The 15983-nt window shown below is 42.1% G+C and overlaps 1 protein-coding gene across 10 annotated transcripts in view; it reads right to left on the bottom strand.

Annotated features, from left to right (window-relative positions):
- FHOD3 (formin homology 2 domain containing 3) overlaps positions 1–15983 on the bottom strand; it is a 462694-nt gene that overhangs the window by 247381 nt on the left and 199330 nt on the right. For all 10 annotated transcript variants that reach the window (XM_041743118.1, XM_041743137.1, XM_041743156.1 and 7 more), the window contains exons 4-5: positions 14958–15025; positions 6157–6262 (exon numbers count right to left, since the gene is read on the bottom strand). In XM_041743118.1, coding sequence (XP_041599052.1) covers positions 6157–6262; positions 14958–15025 — 174 coding nt within the window. The remainder of the gene's footprint in view (positions 1–6156; positions 6263–14957; positions 15026–15983) is intronic.

Below are 15983 nucleotides of genomic sequence, written 5' to 3'. Positions count from 1 at the left end.
ATGACATACTTAAAAGACACTTCATTTTTGTAAAAGGCATGTATGAAGTAGGCACAAATATGTGTGGGTAGAAAATGGTTTTTATCTTTGTTTAATAGGACTATGGGTGATTTTTATCTTTTTTTCCCCCTTTGTATGCTGGTTGCTTTCCATACAATGGTGTGTTCACCAACTGCACAATAAAATATTATAAAAAGCTATTTAAGAAAAATCTGTCCAAGGGCACCTGGGTGGCTCAGTGGTTGAGCGTCTGCCTTTGGCCCAGGGTCCTGGGACTGATCCCACCATCAGGCTCCCCATAGGGAGTCTTCTTCTCCTTCTGCCTATGTCTCTGCCTCTCTCTGTATGTCTCTCGAATTAATGAATAAATGAATGAATGAATGAATAAAAATATGTCCATCACTTCCATCACTTGGTTTTACTCCATTTTCTTTTCAGACATGTCCATCTCAGATTGTCTCTATTCCACTGGCCTTGACACTCTCCACCAAGCAGGTTCAATTTGGCCTCATGGTCTACTACTTTGTGCCAGCCAATATGATTCCCTACTAGAATAGTCCCCTGTCACAAAGACTTAGCATGCAGAGGGACCTCAAGTGAGGAAGAACTCCATCACTGATACTGGCTTCAATCCCCAGAAGCTGGTGACAGATCCCCTACCCAGACACTTGTGCACTTGTGTCATCCACCCAAAGCCTGGCCATGTGGCCGCCATGATTGATCCCTTAAGTCCTGACTGAGTACTCTGACATGTTCATCTCAGGAGAGGAAGGTTCCTCCAAGACAGATCAAGTGTCCCCCAGGACCAATATAAGTGGATAGAATCAGGCCAGGCTGTTCAGTAGAAAACATAGCAGCCAAGGATCTGAGCTTGGTTCAGGAAGTGAGTAGCTCCTCATGTCTGCTCCCATCCTCTACTCTCCTCCCTTGTTCTGAAATGCCAAAACACAAACTTTTAAGTTTTCCAGGATGGAGGGTTTTAGTTTAAACACCATTTGATCATTTTGTACCACCACCTCCTAAGATCACAAATCTCTTTCCACAATGTCCATAACGTGTGGTTCCTGGTGATGCCGATGCTGACAAAAACCCTCCTTGCCAGGAGTCTTGAACCTCATTAAGAGATCTGCTAACATGAAAGGCATTTTTCCCTCCAGAGTGGAATATAGTTAGGCAATATTTGGCAAAGCACTAAAATTCTCTGGTTCCGGTTTCCCAAAGAAATCTGAAATTTGGATTTATTTTAGGTCAAATGTTCCAATTTTTAAATGTTGACAGGCATTAAACCATTTTTTATGATGCATCATAGGGACAAAAAAAATATCTAGTTTTCTCCTAAAATGAAAGGGCTGAGCTATAGGAGTCCTAAGACCTTTTCCAGTTCTGACAATGACTGAGGTGTTTTATGATTAATGGGTACTTTGCTTTTGGTGAAATGATCAAATCAAATTTCTCCATGTAAAACTAGCCCTTAAGAAGCAGCTTCACTTGAAGGACAGCCAGAAAAGGCAGCTGGTCTCACTGATTCTACTCATCTCTTTCTCTTCCCCCACCCCCGGCCCTGAAGTAGATCACCTATATACACTCTCTAAATATATAAGGCGTGGGAGACATAACATACAAAGTAGCCCAGGCACAGTGCCTCCTAGGGAGCCTCACCAGGCACCCTAGTTTCATCATCACATTCCCAGGGCCTGATGGGGCCCACAATGAAAGCTCATTATGCGTGCACAAAGTTCCCAGGAATATACCATTCTAGGTCCTCCTTTAATAATTGTGAGTTACAAAATTCCACAGGAGACTTATATTAAATACTGGCTATCACAAAAAACTTTAGATCATTAGCTAGAACCATCCAAGAATAATAAGTCAGATAAATATTATTTCTGCATGTTGTGCACTTAGACCTCTTCCCAGCAGCCGGCTCACATTTTTGGAGAGCACTTGGTTACACCATAACTCAAAACCTATCTTTACCTCTCAGCAGATACATCCTCTACTAAAAGCAACAAATTCTTGGGCCTTTAAAAAAAAAAAAGCTGACAGTCGAGCACAAAAATAAAGATAAATTAAATGAGTTCTAAAAGCAGATGTGAAAAGCACTGAGTTCTCCAAAAGCTCATTTCCTTTGGATCTGGGGGACTCACACATGGTCCCATAGAGCAGAGCTCCTAAGGTAACTACATGAAGGGCACACTCTCCCTGACAGCAATTTGACAAGCAACCCACTTTACAGGTTGTAATACTGTTTTTCCAAAGGCCCATGTCTTGATGTAGTTCTGAGGCAAGGGGTCGAGGTTGATCAGCTCTTCTCTAGTAGCTCAAGGGCCCACCCCCTGCCACCTGCCATGTCGGGCTCTCACACTCTGGGCCATGATACTTCCACCCTACCTGCCCCAGGGCCCACAGAAATTATTCACTCTAGTGCATCCTAAGTCTGCTCATCCCACCTCATCAGCTCCTTCCCATGGAAACCACAGCAAAGCTGCTTGCCCTCTCCCTCCGCCTCATGACTGACCCCCCATGCTTCTCCTGAGTAGCATTTGTGGGGCACGCGGGCCTCCTCCCAGAACTGTGAGTTACAAAACCACCAAACTCTGAGCAGGTTTTCTCAAGATCTGCATCTGGCCTCACCATACCCTCACCCAAGGTAATATGGTTGAAATAAGGTTGAACAATGAGGCAATTCAAAGTTTGTCCTTGATTGTAAATGTCTGGTGGCTGCTGGCAGCTGATCACTACCTTAAAAAGCTTACAAGAGAAGTTCTTCAAAGTCAGGAAGGGGTGACTCAACATGTGGGCTAGGAAAAATGATAGTTTCTTTATATAAAAACACAAAAGTCACACTCTGAGAAATCTGTCATTTACATCCCTCAGAAGGTATCTTCCTGGCATGGACTCTGGTCAGATACATCCAAATGTGCTGATGTTTGCACACAGTGCTTTGCTCATGCTGAGTCTTCTGAGATTGAGCAGAAGTGGGGCAGGCATGCCAAGGCACCTCCATTCCATGGAAAACAGAGTATCTCGCAATAACCTGAATGGGAGTAAGCACCTGCTCATTCTCCAGGGAATTCATGGGGAGCCTCTGGCCTTCAGTAAATGTGCATTAGTGGAAAGGAAAAATCTAAAGGCAAGGCCCTGGTGGTGGTGATGAAACTACAGAGCGTCCTCCTATTTAAGGAAGGGGTGTCTGCAGCAAGGCATCTTTGTCAGTGGTATTTTCTACACAGAGAAGGAGCAGATGGTCAACAAGACAAGACTCTCTCCTGGCTGTGCTTGGACATCCAATTCTTAATAATTTGCTAATTGACTTTAGCACCTGCCTGATACTGCAAATTGTGAATAAACTACTGCTGCAAATATGTAAAATAAATAACATAAATAACCATCGCCCGTTTAATGAGAAGCATTATGGTAAAGAGCCTCGAAGAAGTATTCTGCATCAGTACCATATTTCCTTACTGGGAAGCACAATTAACACAGCTCATCATCTGGGACCTTTGTGCAGCTGCTGAGCTTCCTCTGCCCCAGCATGATTTCCTCCATGGCAGGGAGGCCCTCACTCCCACCTACTAAGCCACCACAGGCCTACTTACTTAAAAGAGCTTCCTCAGCGGGGCTGACCCCTTGCCTCCTAACTCCACCTGTCTGACAGGCACTGGTAACCCTCAGGCCTAACTAGAGTTGGCGTTTCTCTCTTGCTGCCTCCCCTTAGAGTCCAGGAAGCCTAATCATCTGTCAACCTCCCTTGCAGCTATAGGTGGTCATGTGGCCTGGTTCCAACCTATTGAGAGAGGTCTTCAAGGGGCTTCTGACAAAAATGTGGGCGCCTGGGTGACTTCCTGGGGCGCCTGGTGTGACTCAGTTGGTTGAGCAGTTGCCTCTTGATTTCGGCTCAGGCCCTGATCTCAGGATCCTGGGATTGAGCCCTGCATGGGGCTCCATGCTCAGTGGGAAGCCTGCTTTAGATTCTCTCTCTCCCTCACCCCTCCCTCCACTGCATGCACACTTGCTTGCTCTCTCTCCCTCCCTACCTCCCTCCCTCTCATAAATCAAAACTTAAAAATATATATATATGACCTTCCTGATAAGGGCTGATAAGGGTTGATCCCTGCTAGCAGAGCCTTCCCCCTCAACCCAGGCTTGGCTGTAGATCAATATAGAGGTTTACACTGATGTTACACTATAAAAACATACATATATACACACTCCAAGGTAAGGGTCAGAAGAAGAAAGATAAGCACGTAGATGGTAAAATATTACTTCCAGAGAGAGATGTGTGTATATACTTTAAGCATAACAACAACAATTAACATACCATGTGGATTCACTATTCAGAATTAGGTGATTTGAGGTTTCTTTCCTTCCAATGGTTTGACTTACAAACAGCCATCAGGCAGGTGGAAAATAAACTAGAAGACTTTCCCTCACCCTTATCTGTGTGTCTTCCCCTGTTCTATGAGTGGGACCTGTGTGAAAAGAAAGCTAAGGAGAATCTCTTCAGACACAAAGACAGCCTCACTGGGAGGCAAGAGCCTTCTATGGTTCATCTGTCTACAGCCCCCATAAAAGCTTCCACGTTTTAATTACAGTGGAGATAGAAATCATCAAATTCATTCATAAGCCATCATTACTGATAACCTGTAAGGAGGATGAACCACACACCCAGGAAAAGATTGAAGATGGGCAAAAGGAGGTGACTCCCTAGCCTCCCAAACACCACAGAGCAGAAAGGGAAGGCTAAGAACTCTCTCTCATGCACACATTGGCATTTATTCAGAGACAGAAACTATTAACATGGACTTGAAAATATGTCCTTAAATATTTTTTTTATCTTCACGAGCCCAAGTTTTCTCTCTTGTTCTTTGCTGCTGTGGCTCCCCAGGAGCCAGGGACAAAAGGGAAGGCCTCGGTTGGCTGTGCTGGGTGACAACACAATAGGAGGCTCCTTCTCAGGGCAAAACTGCAAGAGATGGTTTCACTCCACAGGTCTCATTCAAGTCTAACCATGGACATGTGATATTAAATCACATGTCACCTACTCATCCTTCACCCAAAGGAAACAAAAGCACTATTTTCCCCCTTCTATGAACATAGAAGATGGAGCTGTGGGGTTGCAGGTATACGTGGAGAGGAAGGAACAAAAGCTGAATGAGACATGTGCCACAGAGCCTGGGCGCTGCCCCTGCTTGACCGGAGAGACCAACTTTAGCAGGCAACTGCTTCATGTCTTTGAGTCTCACAGCCTTCAGTTGCAAAATAGGGATGAGACTGAACTACTGAATCTCTACTTTTACCAGCCAAAACTGTTGATAGCAGTGATTTCTTAGGGTCCAACTGAATAATTTCTGCTCTCCCCAGTCACACTTTTATGGGATCAAATAAAATTATTTATATGAAGGTGGACAAAAATAGTATAACCAAAGAGCATTAACTTTATGAACTGGAACAGTGATCAGTGCTTCAAACTGGACACATACTTCACTTTGGAGGGAGGGAGGGGAGAAAGGAGAGAGGAGAGGAGGGAAGGGAGTGAGGGAGGGAGGGAAGGAGAAAGAAGAAAAGAAGAAGAAAAGAAGAAGAAAAGAAAAGAACAGAAAAGAAAAGAAAAGAAGAAAAGAAAAGAAAAGAAAAAAAGGAAAGAAAAGAAAAAAGAAAGACAAAATTATACAGATAACTTTCAGACTCCTTCTTTATAGGGTAAGTTCCAGGCCCATCCCAAACCTACCAAGTCAGAAACACAAGGACCCAGTGAAGAATGTGTGCTTCTGACAAGGACTCCCAGTAACAAGTTGAATAAAAATTTTTTCCCCAGAAAATAAACTGGCCTCTTTGGCTTTGGGTGACTTTCTGCTGAAATGCAGGCCCATTTTCCTTACCAAATGAAAGAAATTATAAAGAACTTAACGTGAAGTAGGTTTTTTTTCTTCTTCATAACCAGGAAGAGATGTTAGGTAAAAACCAGTAAAGTTAGCTCAGTCACTAGTTACCAGGAAGTGATAAAACCTGATGAAAGTGTCATCTTTTGCTACAGAGGGTCTTTGTCACTTTACTCCATAATCCAAATCTTTTTAAGAGGTCTCGGTATGGAAGCTCCTGGAGGCGATGCCAGGCCCCCCTTGCCACGGGTGGGGCTCACATGTCGTAACTTACCCCTCAGGATGTAATTCTGATAGTTCTGGTCCGCCTCAGCTCCCACCTTGATCAGACACGTCAGACCTTCAGCCATCACAAATTCGTGCACCAAATCCTTGTCATCCTGGCAAGAAAGAAGGGAGAAAAAAAGACTTCAAATAGTATCCCAGTCCATCCTCCATCCATGCTGTTAAAACTATGTATGAGCCTTTGAAGCCAGACTGACCTCTGAAGATTGCTCTGCTCTATTCAAATGAGGCATCTTAACTGTTGCCAGAGGAATTTTACAACTAGTCTCCATATTGCTGGTTGCCAAAGACCAATTATTGCCTTCTGGGCAATCTAATAAAGATAAAGCAAATGAATCCCCTGTCAGGAATATTTACAGTGTTGTGTTTTTCATTCTTCAAAAATCACCAGGCTCTGTGCCCCCGCAGATCCCCAGGGACTGCCCACATGAAGCTTGCTGGGTTTCAGCAACAGGAAATGTTTGATTGCAGCACAGACCGTCAAGTGGAGGATTTGAAGCCACCCGTGTGTTCCAAAGACAGTCCTTAAGGTCAGTGGTTAGAGGGGTCTTGCAAATGGTATCTAAGTTGGGAAGCAGTTTCTCCACCTCCCAAGTTGTGCTGCTTGCAGGACCAGCCTGGAAGCAAAGCACACAACCAGACGTGCATCTAGGGCAGCCACGTGACCCCACAAATGGGCCACTTTGGCAGACCAGCAGACTCAGGTCACAGAAGGCAGAACACAGAAGGAATATCAGGGACCATCTAATTCGGTGGTTCTCAAAGAGAGGTGTCCAGACTCACAGGCAGCATGAGCATAACCTGGGCACTTGTGAGAAATGCAAATACCCTGACTTACTACATAGAAAACTCTACCATGAGGCTCAGCAATCTGTGCTTAACACATCCTTCAGGTGACTCAGGGGTGCTCAGATGGGTCTCATCCCTGACTCTCACATTAGGATTATCTGGGGAGCTTTAAAAAGGAGTAGGAAGCAGGACCCTACCCAGACAGATTTAATCAGAATTTTTAGGGGTGGGGTCCTGGCTTTGTTATTAAATTCCCCAGGAAATCCTAAAGGGCAGCCAGTTCAAGAACCACTGACCTAAGCCGACCTTCTCTTTACAGATAAAGATTCAAAACTTTGGTCGAGATTACCTCTGTCCAGCTAGCCCAATCATTTTCTGTAGTACCAAGTTCTACAGAGCTCTATGAGAGGGATTTTTCCACTACTATTTCAGGAGATTTCTTCAATTGGACAGTGCCTGGTCTCAAATGCAGTGGGCCTAAGACTGGAACATTCATCTTCAATTATAACAACAGAGCAAAATTATATATATATATATTTAAAAAAACCCTCAGTGATGTAAATAGTAGAAAGCTTAATGGAATAATGAAGGGTTATTATTATAGGAATGGCCAGCAACCATAGTTTATCTCCAAAAAAGAAAAAAATAATTTCGACAAGCAGGCATAATTCTGTCCCTCTGTGAAATCAGCCCCTCATTTTGATTTTATGGCATTTTCCAATTATATGGATGGAGGACTTGAGCTAAGTGTGGGCAGGCCAGGAGAAGGTTCCCTTTGAACCCAGAAAACACTCTCAATGTTCAGAGGGCACTGGGTGGTGGGGAGCAATGCTTGTGCCCTGAAGGTAATGAAAGACAGCTGTGTTAACTCAGACTTTAAGATAATCATGGCTTTGGAAGCATGAAAAAAAGTGGAACAATATCATGAGTTTTTGGAAAATTACTTTACACTCGTATGTATAAAGGAAATAAAAATAATTCTCCCACCATCCATATCCTTTTCCACCAGCATATGTGAAAAGTGAACATTTAGATGAGCTCATGTCTAGTCAGAAAGTTTTTCCAAGCATGTAACAAATGTTTATTACTTTAACTAAACCTAGATTCACACATGACTTCATGGTGAAAAAGTGAGAACAAGCTCTCAAGAAACCACTCAAGCTAATCGCTAATATTAATACAGCAGAGAGTTGGCTGCCTGGCAAAGGTACTTGGAAAAAACACGGACAGGGGAGACAATGTTTATAAAGACTCAGAACCCCAACTAAAATTTATGTACATATGTAGATAAGGCACTTAAGAAATAGACATTTGTGGATAATAAATTGTGAAGGACATCCTCCAAATTGGCAATGTCTGAGATTTTGAACACATACCCCGAAATACTTAGGCATTAATAAATGATTTTTAAAACACTGGTTTCCGACTGGAATAAAATAAAAATGTTAACTCTAACTGATAAGGGATTATCCCTGTGTTTCAGAATTTTCTACATTAGCCACATTTTAACCTACAATTTTTTTTAATGCACATTAGTCAAGGAATATTCAATTCAACAGAAAAGACCAATGGCTTTGTATTTTATACCCTTATACTTTAAGTTCCAGAAAGAACCCCCTGTATGTGAAAAACACAGGATGAGGGAAATGCAGACTGTGGGTATGGGAGAAGGAGATCCAAGCCCCAGACAGCTTGCAGCCTGTGTAATCCATCCAACACCCAATGATGCCTGCCCTGGTTCGAGCTGTTTTGTGGTCTTCCAAACAGATTATACACTTTTGGTAGCAGCACCTTCTTCCTTGCTGACTTAATGCCAGCAAAGGCTGCTCAAAAATAGCTGTTTCATGAATAAATGGTAGAAATAACATTCCCGAGAATTCAGAATACTGCAGAATAAACTCAGTGAAGGACAGTATGCTATAAACATTGGGGTGTAGGTGTCTCAGTTTTTCACTGCATCTGTATCTTTGGGATAAATACCCAGCAATGCAAGTGCTGGGTCCTAGGGCAGTTCTATTTTTAACTCTTTGAGGAACCTCCACACAGTTATCCAGAGTGGCTGCACCAGTTCACATTCCCACCAACAGTGCAAGAGGGTTCCCCTTTCTCCGCATCCTCTCCAGCATTTGTTGTTTCCTGTCTTGTTAATTTTCCCCATTCTCACTGGGGTGAGGTGGTATCTCATTGTGGTTTTCATTTGTATTTTCCTGATGGCAAGTGATGTGGAGCATTTCCTCATGTGCTTGTTGGCCATGTCTATGTCTTCCTCTGTGAGATTTCTGTTCATGTATTCTGCCCATTTCATGATTGGATTGTTTGTTTCTTTGCTGTTCAGTTTAATAAGTTCTTTATAGATCTTGGATACTAGCCCTTTCTCTGATATGTCATTTGCAAATATCTTCTCCCATTCTGTAGGTTGTCTTTTAGTTTTGTTGACTGTTTCTTTTGCTGTGCAGAAACTTTTTATCTTCCCAACAGTTCATTTTTGCTTTTGTTTCCCTTGTCTTCATAGATGTATCTTGCAAGAAATTGCTGTGGCCAAGTTCTAAAAGTGTTGCCTGTGTTCTCCTCTAGGATTTTGATGGATTCTTGTATCACATTTAGATCTTTCATCCATTTTGAATTTATTTGTGTATAGTGTAAGAGAATGGTCCAGTTTCATTCTTCTGAAAATGGCTGTCCAATTTTTCCAGCACCATTTATTGAAGAGACTGTCCTTTTTCCAGTGGATAGTCTTTCCTGCTTTGCCGAATATTAGTTGACCATAGAGTTGAGGGCCCATTTCTGGCTTCTCTATTCTGTTGCATTGATCTATGTGTCTGTTTTTGGGCCAGTACCACACTGTCTTGATGATCTATACTATATGTTGGTATGTCAAACTCCAATTTAAAAAATAAACAAAAACAAATAAATAAATAAATTTGTTGAAGGAATGTCCCACAAGACCCCAAACATATTTATTTTGTTTTATTTTTAAAATTTCTCACCATGGAAAACATTAACTATATACAAAAGACAGAACAATTTAGTAAATCCCAGGTGCCAATCAACTTATACCAATCCTGTTTCTTCTATCACCCCATATTAGTCTGTCTGCTGCCCTATTAATTTGAAGCGAATCCCAGACATCACATCACTTAATCCATAAATACTCCAATATGCATCTCCAAAATACAGAAACTCTTTAAAATCATGTACTCATAATAAAAAACTAATACTCTGTTATTAAATGTCCAGTGACCAAAATTCCAACTGTTTCATAAATACAGTTTTGTGTTTCTATGTTTGTGTTTTTTGTTTTGTTTTCTTACATTTTGTACCAAAATCCAAATAAGATCCACATGTGTATTTAAATGCCTTCTACTCCATCTTTTCCCCCCTTGTGATTTATGTGTTAAAGAAACAAGGTCATTTGTCCTGTAGAGTAGCCTATAGTCTGGATTTTGTTCATTGCTCCACTGTGATATAGATTAACATGTGCCTCTGTTCTAGATCATTTATAAATTGGTTACTGCATATGGAGGCATGATGAGATCCAGGGTAGACTTTGTTGGCTTGACCACATCATCAGTGACAGTATGAATGCCCATGAGGAGTCACATACAATCTGTCTGTATCTCATTTCTATCATATCAGCAGGTCTTGATGCTCAATGCCTGGATCCATTCATTTAGGGTTGCAAAATTGTGATATTTTAATTCTATTACTCCTTCTTATAAGCTAGAAGATTATTACAAGCAAAACTTCCCTTCGACCATTATTTGATTATCCTAAAGTCAACATAGACAATTTATTATTTTTGGTGTAATTGTAAAACTCCTAGAAGAAAACATAGGCAGTAATTCCTTTGACCCCAGCCCTAGAAACTTTTTCTAGACATCTCCTAAGGCAAGGGAAACAAAAACAAAATTAAACTACTGCAGCCACACCAAAATAAAAAGCTTTTGCACAGTGAAGGAAACCATTAATAAAGCAAAAAGGCAACCTACTTCTTGGAGAAGGTATTTGCAAATAATGTATCCAATAAGGGGTTAATATCCAAAGCATATAAAAAACTTATACAATTCAACACCAAAAAAAACACAAATGATCCAATTCAGAGCAGAGGACCTAAATAGACATTTTTCCAAAGGAGACATGCAGATGGCTAACAGACACATGAAAAGATGCTCAACATCACTCATCATCAGGGAAATGCAAATTAAAACTATAATGAATTAGCACCTTACACCTGTAAGACTGGCTAAACTCAAAATCATAAGAAATAACAAGGGTTAGTGAGGGTGCGGGGAAAGGATCCCTTGTGCACTGTGAGTAGGAACACAAATTGGAGTGGCCACTGTGGAAAACAGTATGGAAGTTCTTCAAAAAATTGAAAGTAAAATTATCATATGATCCAGTAATTTCACTATAAGGTATTTACCCAAGGAAAATAAAAACACTAATTCGAAAAGGTATATACAATATACACTTCTATGTTTATTGAAGCATTATTTACCATAGCCAAGATATGGAAGCAACCCAAGTGTCCATCCCAGATGAGTCAAAAAGGTACAGTGTGTACATGTATACACACACACACACACACACACACACACACACACATTACTCAGCCACAAAAAAGAATGAGATCTTGCCATTTGCAGCAACATGGATGGACCTAGAGGATACAATTTTAAGTGAAATAAGTCAATCAGAGAAAGACAAATACTATAGGACTTAACTCATATACAGGATTTAAAACAATAACAAATGAACAAAGGAAAAAGAGTAAAAAAATAGACTCAAATACAGAGAATTAACTGGTGGTTGCCAGAGGGGAGGTAGATGAAGAGATGTATGAAATAGGTGAAGGGGATTGAGAGTACACTTATGATTAGCAGTGAGTAATGTATAGAAGTATGGAATCATATTGTACACCTGAAACTAGTAAAATACTTCATGTTAATTATACTTTGATAAACAAATTTTAGAGCAAATGGTAAAATAAATGTGAGGATATTTTTAAGTGGGGGAGGGGTAAAGGGAGAAGGAAAGATTGAACCCTAAGCAGGCTTCATGCTCAGCACAGAGCCTGACACAGGGCTCGATCCCACCACCCTGAGATTATGAACGGAGCTGAAATCAAGAGTTGGACATAACTGAGCCACCCAGGCACCCCTAAATGTGAGAGTCTAAAATTTTACCCATTTTCAAAATAATCAGCTGGTTCACTAGCATCTTCCAAAGGTGACCTATTCATCGTTATTCCTCAGTATCATTATGAACTCATCAACACAAACTTACCTGATGTGTTTCAACCCATTGTAATTATCCTAATTGAGGTTTCAATTTTCTAACCAGACAGTGGGAGGCGCTTCAAGATCCTCCTGAGTTCTTCCAGCAATAATCCTAGTAGTACCTGATAGCTTCCTTGCTTCCTTGGGTTAAAAAAAAAATTTTTTTTAAACCCATTTCCTACTCCAGACTTGGAATCAGCTATTTCTCCAAGGAGCTCTGGTTCCTTGCAGTTTTTTAAAATCACAATCTCAATGCTAGTGGTGCTTTTTTGGTAAACTCAGAGCTGGAAGTATGCTTAGTTGCTTGTTTGTTAAACAATAAACACCGTGGGTTCATTCTGCTACTTCCAATTGAATTTGGGAATACAGAATCTTTAACTTAACCTCTTCTACCTTTCTATTTTCTTTCTCCCCAACACCAAGAATCCAAAGCCCTAAGAACTCCAAAAATGACAAAGTGAGAACACACAAACACCAGTCACAGAATAGCAATATGACACCAGCAGCAGCAACAGGATTATTATGAACAGTTGATTGTGTGGTTTCTTTTTGTTCCTAGAGTAGATCTATCAAAGTACACAAATCACAATGTTTTAAAGTCATTTGGAATAACTAACTCTTCTCTGTTCAGTTTGGCCACAGCTGGACACTCAAGGGGGTAAACATAGGTTTTAAAATAAGTCAAAGCTGAAAAGAAACAGCAGGCAGGATGAGGGACTCAAGGAGTGGCAGGAGCATGACCCTCTGGTAGTACAATGAGAGTCCAGCTCACATGCATCAAGGGATCTGAGTTACAGAGAAGGATGTAATCGAGGGTAAACAAGCTTTTTTTTTTTTTTTCGTTTGTTCAGCTAAGGAACAGGGAGATACAGATGGAACTTCAAAACAAGAAAGACCGAAGACATAGACATCTTCTAGAAGACTATACAATGCACCTAGTCTATTCATCCATTGCCTACACAGCCCCAGACATGTGCTGGGCCCCCAAGACCCAGCAATGAAATCCAGGGAGCTCGCACACAGCTAGACTCAGACGACTGTCCTGTAGTCCCTTAAGTTCTATGCTAGAGAGAAGCATGGGGAACTTCTGAGGTATCTGGAGGGACTGAGAGGAGTCACTTAGGGAGAGGGACCCTAGCTGGAGGAGATACCAGGATATAATCTGAGAGACACAGAGAGTCGATGTGGGGTGGTAACACATGCTAACACAGAAGCAATAGGTCCCAAGACAAAGGTGCAGAAAAGGATGTGGCTTGCTCCCAGAATACAACCGTGGGTAGAAGTGAGGATGCAGCCAGAGAAGTGGGCAGCAGAGGCCAGATCCATGAGGGCTTCCATGTTATACTGAGAAATTCAGATGTCATCCAGAAGGCTACATGGAACCAGCAAGAAAAGGATTTCCTCAAAGCCCTCTGGTAGGAAGTTCAAGAACAGACTGAGATGGAGAGAACCAAAGGCAGGAAGTACTCAAGGACAGCTGTTGCAATTTTTCCAGAAGAAACAGCCTGAACCAAGGCAGATCCCAGCCCCTGAGATGTGTGGCATGAGGGAGCAGTGACACAGTAGGTTCACAACCATAACCACAACCAGATCCAAGAGGACTCCTGTCCAGAAATGTCGACACTGAGAAGGGATTCTGCTCTGGGAGAAGGTAAGAGCATAGTTGACCAAGTCTAAGGAACAACGGAAAGAGAATGTGCAGATGGAATGGACTGCTGGCCTGCCATTTTTGCCAACCTCAGGAAGACATCCATGAGGGGACTGCCACCCTGACAGAACTATCACTGACAATGAAAATTTTTTAAGAATGTGAATCAAACAGTTACTGGAGAGAAGCAGAATATATCTGCTTATATAGGGTCCAAAACCATTAGCGAAGGAACACTGAACCTCTACAGATACCAGTTCATGCGAGTGCCATCCCAACTCGGCCCAGACAGCAGCCTCTTCCTCCTCCCCTGGCTCTGTCAGTCTCTCTCCTGCAGTCTCATGTCTCGGAGCTTGTCCCAGCCCTCTTCACTAGGTTCACGACTTTCTCAGGGCAGGGAAAGAGGGAAGGCTTAGGAGAGAAGGATAAAATGGACCCTGAAAGAGGAACTTGCCCATGTGCATAAAGGACAGGTCCTCAGCAGCACCATTTACGTACCAGCAAATGCTAGCAATAAACCAAAGTGCCTGCCAATAGAAGAATGAACAAGGCAACTTGTGCTTCATTCATACAAAAGGACATTCAGAGCTGTATCAGTCATGCCTACATCTGGCCCACTTTCAGTAAGAAAGCTGAAGTACAACACCCGCAGCATAACATAGATGAAGTCAGCAGAAGAGGAGACAGATATTGTTGGACACCGTCCACCACCAGCATGGAAACATGCATGCCTGTGACCATCATGAGGGAGGGGACCTGGGGGAGGGAGAGAATGGCTGGAATTAGGGAGAAAACAAGACTTCAGTTATACTTGCAGTAAGTTTTTCTTTTTGAAAGCCTGAAGTAAATATGGAAAAACATGATTTGATAAAGTTGTCTTTACTTCTTATGTTTGAAATATTTGATATGGTAAAAATACTCTCAACTGAGATTTTTTTTTACCTAACTGACATTTTAATCTAAAGAAACTTTTCTTTCTATAGTCAGTGAGAGGTAGAAACATGTCTGTATCTAATTCCATCAGTAATGCAAAAGCAGGGCCTAAGAGCACATTTTTCTACTTTTTTTTTTTACCTGAAATATCTGCTTCAGGGAGAAAAGGGCCCTTCTTAAATCTCGCCCACTGGAGTTGTACAGTTTCTCTGAAATAAAAAAAAAAAAACATAACATACAGGATTAATTAAACTGACTCAATAAATGGTCAAAATACAGGATGTGAACAATTAACAGAATTTCCACTGGAAAGGTGAGTAGACTGAATCCATTTAAGATACAGACCTCACCTCAGACAGTGTAGAGAACAATCTGGGCTGCTACAGGTGGCCGGAAGAGGGGCTAAGAGAGGTGAAAACATCACCACCCAACACGTTCACCCGCAGCCTCCACCCTCCCTCTCTCCAGACTTCTGTTCCCAGCTGTTTGTAGACCATTCCACTTGATGGCCAACTATACCCAGAAAATTAACAAAGCAAGATGGAATGCATCCTCCCACCTGCCTCCTTCCTTGCCTCACAGCCTTTGCACCACCATGCTTTCTGCAGCTGAGCTCAGCTTTGAGGCACCTCCTTTTCCCTGGGATCTGATGGTCACCTTGAGAGACCCAAGGGCAGTACAGAGGCTTTAAGGACAGGAGTCCTTGGTGATGGCCCTCTACAGAGCCCTAGCTCTGCCTATACCTCAGCTCTCACTCATGTTCAAGAATGGATTTGGCCCTGAGCAAGGCAGATGGAGGAGCCCTGTGTTAGTCTTCTCTGGCTCAAAACTCAGGCCAACTTCTACAACCCCCAGTGTGCTGTTAGGCACATTTAACATATACTAGTTAGGCCAGGTGTGGTGTATAAGGAGGTGACCCTGACCTAGGACTCATCCTCCAGAAGTCACAGTGTGCCAGGGAGACAAATGAATTGAATATGCCACAATTGCTAATTAGCCAATGGAATAGAGTTACAAAGTGCTGAGGCACACAGGAGGAAGGAAAAAACCGGTTATTCCAGTGTATGTAGAATGCCTGGGAGCATAGACTCTGCTCAACTTCACACAAGTCAGGCTTGGCCCTGACCCAGTTGACTCAGAGGTCAGGTTAGGTTCCTAACATTGGGT

This window comes from Vulpes lagopus, chromosome 1 (genome assembly GCF_018345385.1).
Source record: "Vulpes lagopus strain Blue_001 chromosome 1, ASM1834538v1, whole genome shotgun sequence".
Taxonomy (NCBI): domain Eukaryota; kingdom Metazoa; phylum Chordata; class Mammalia; order Carnivora; family Canidae; genus Vulpes; species Vulpes lagopus.
This window is presented reverse-complemented; position numbering and strand designations above follow the sequence as displayed.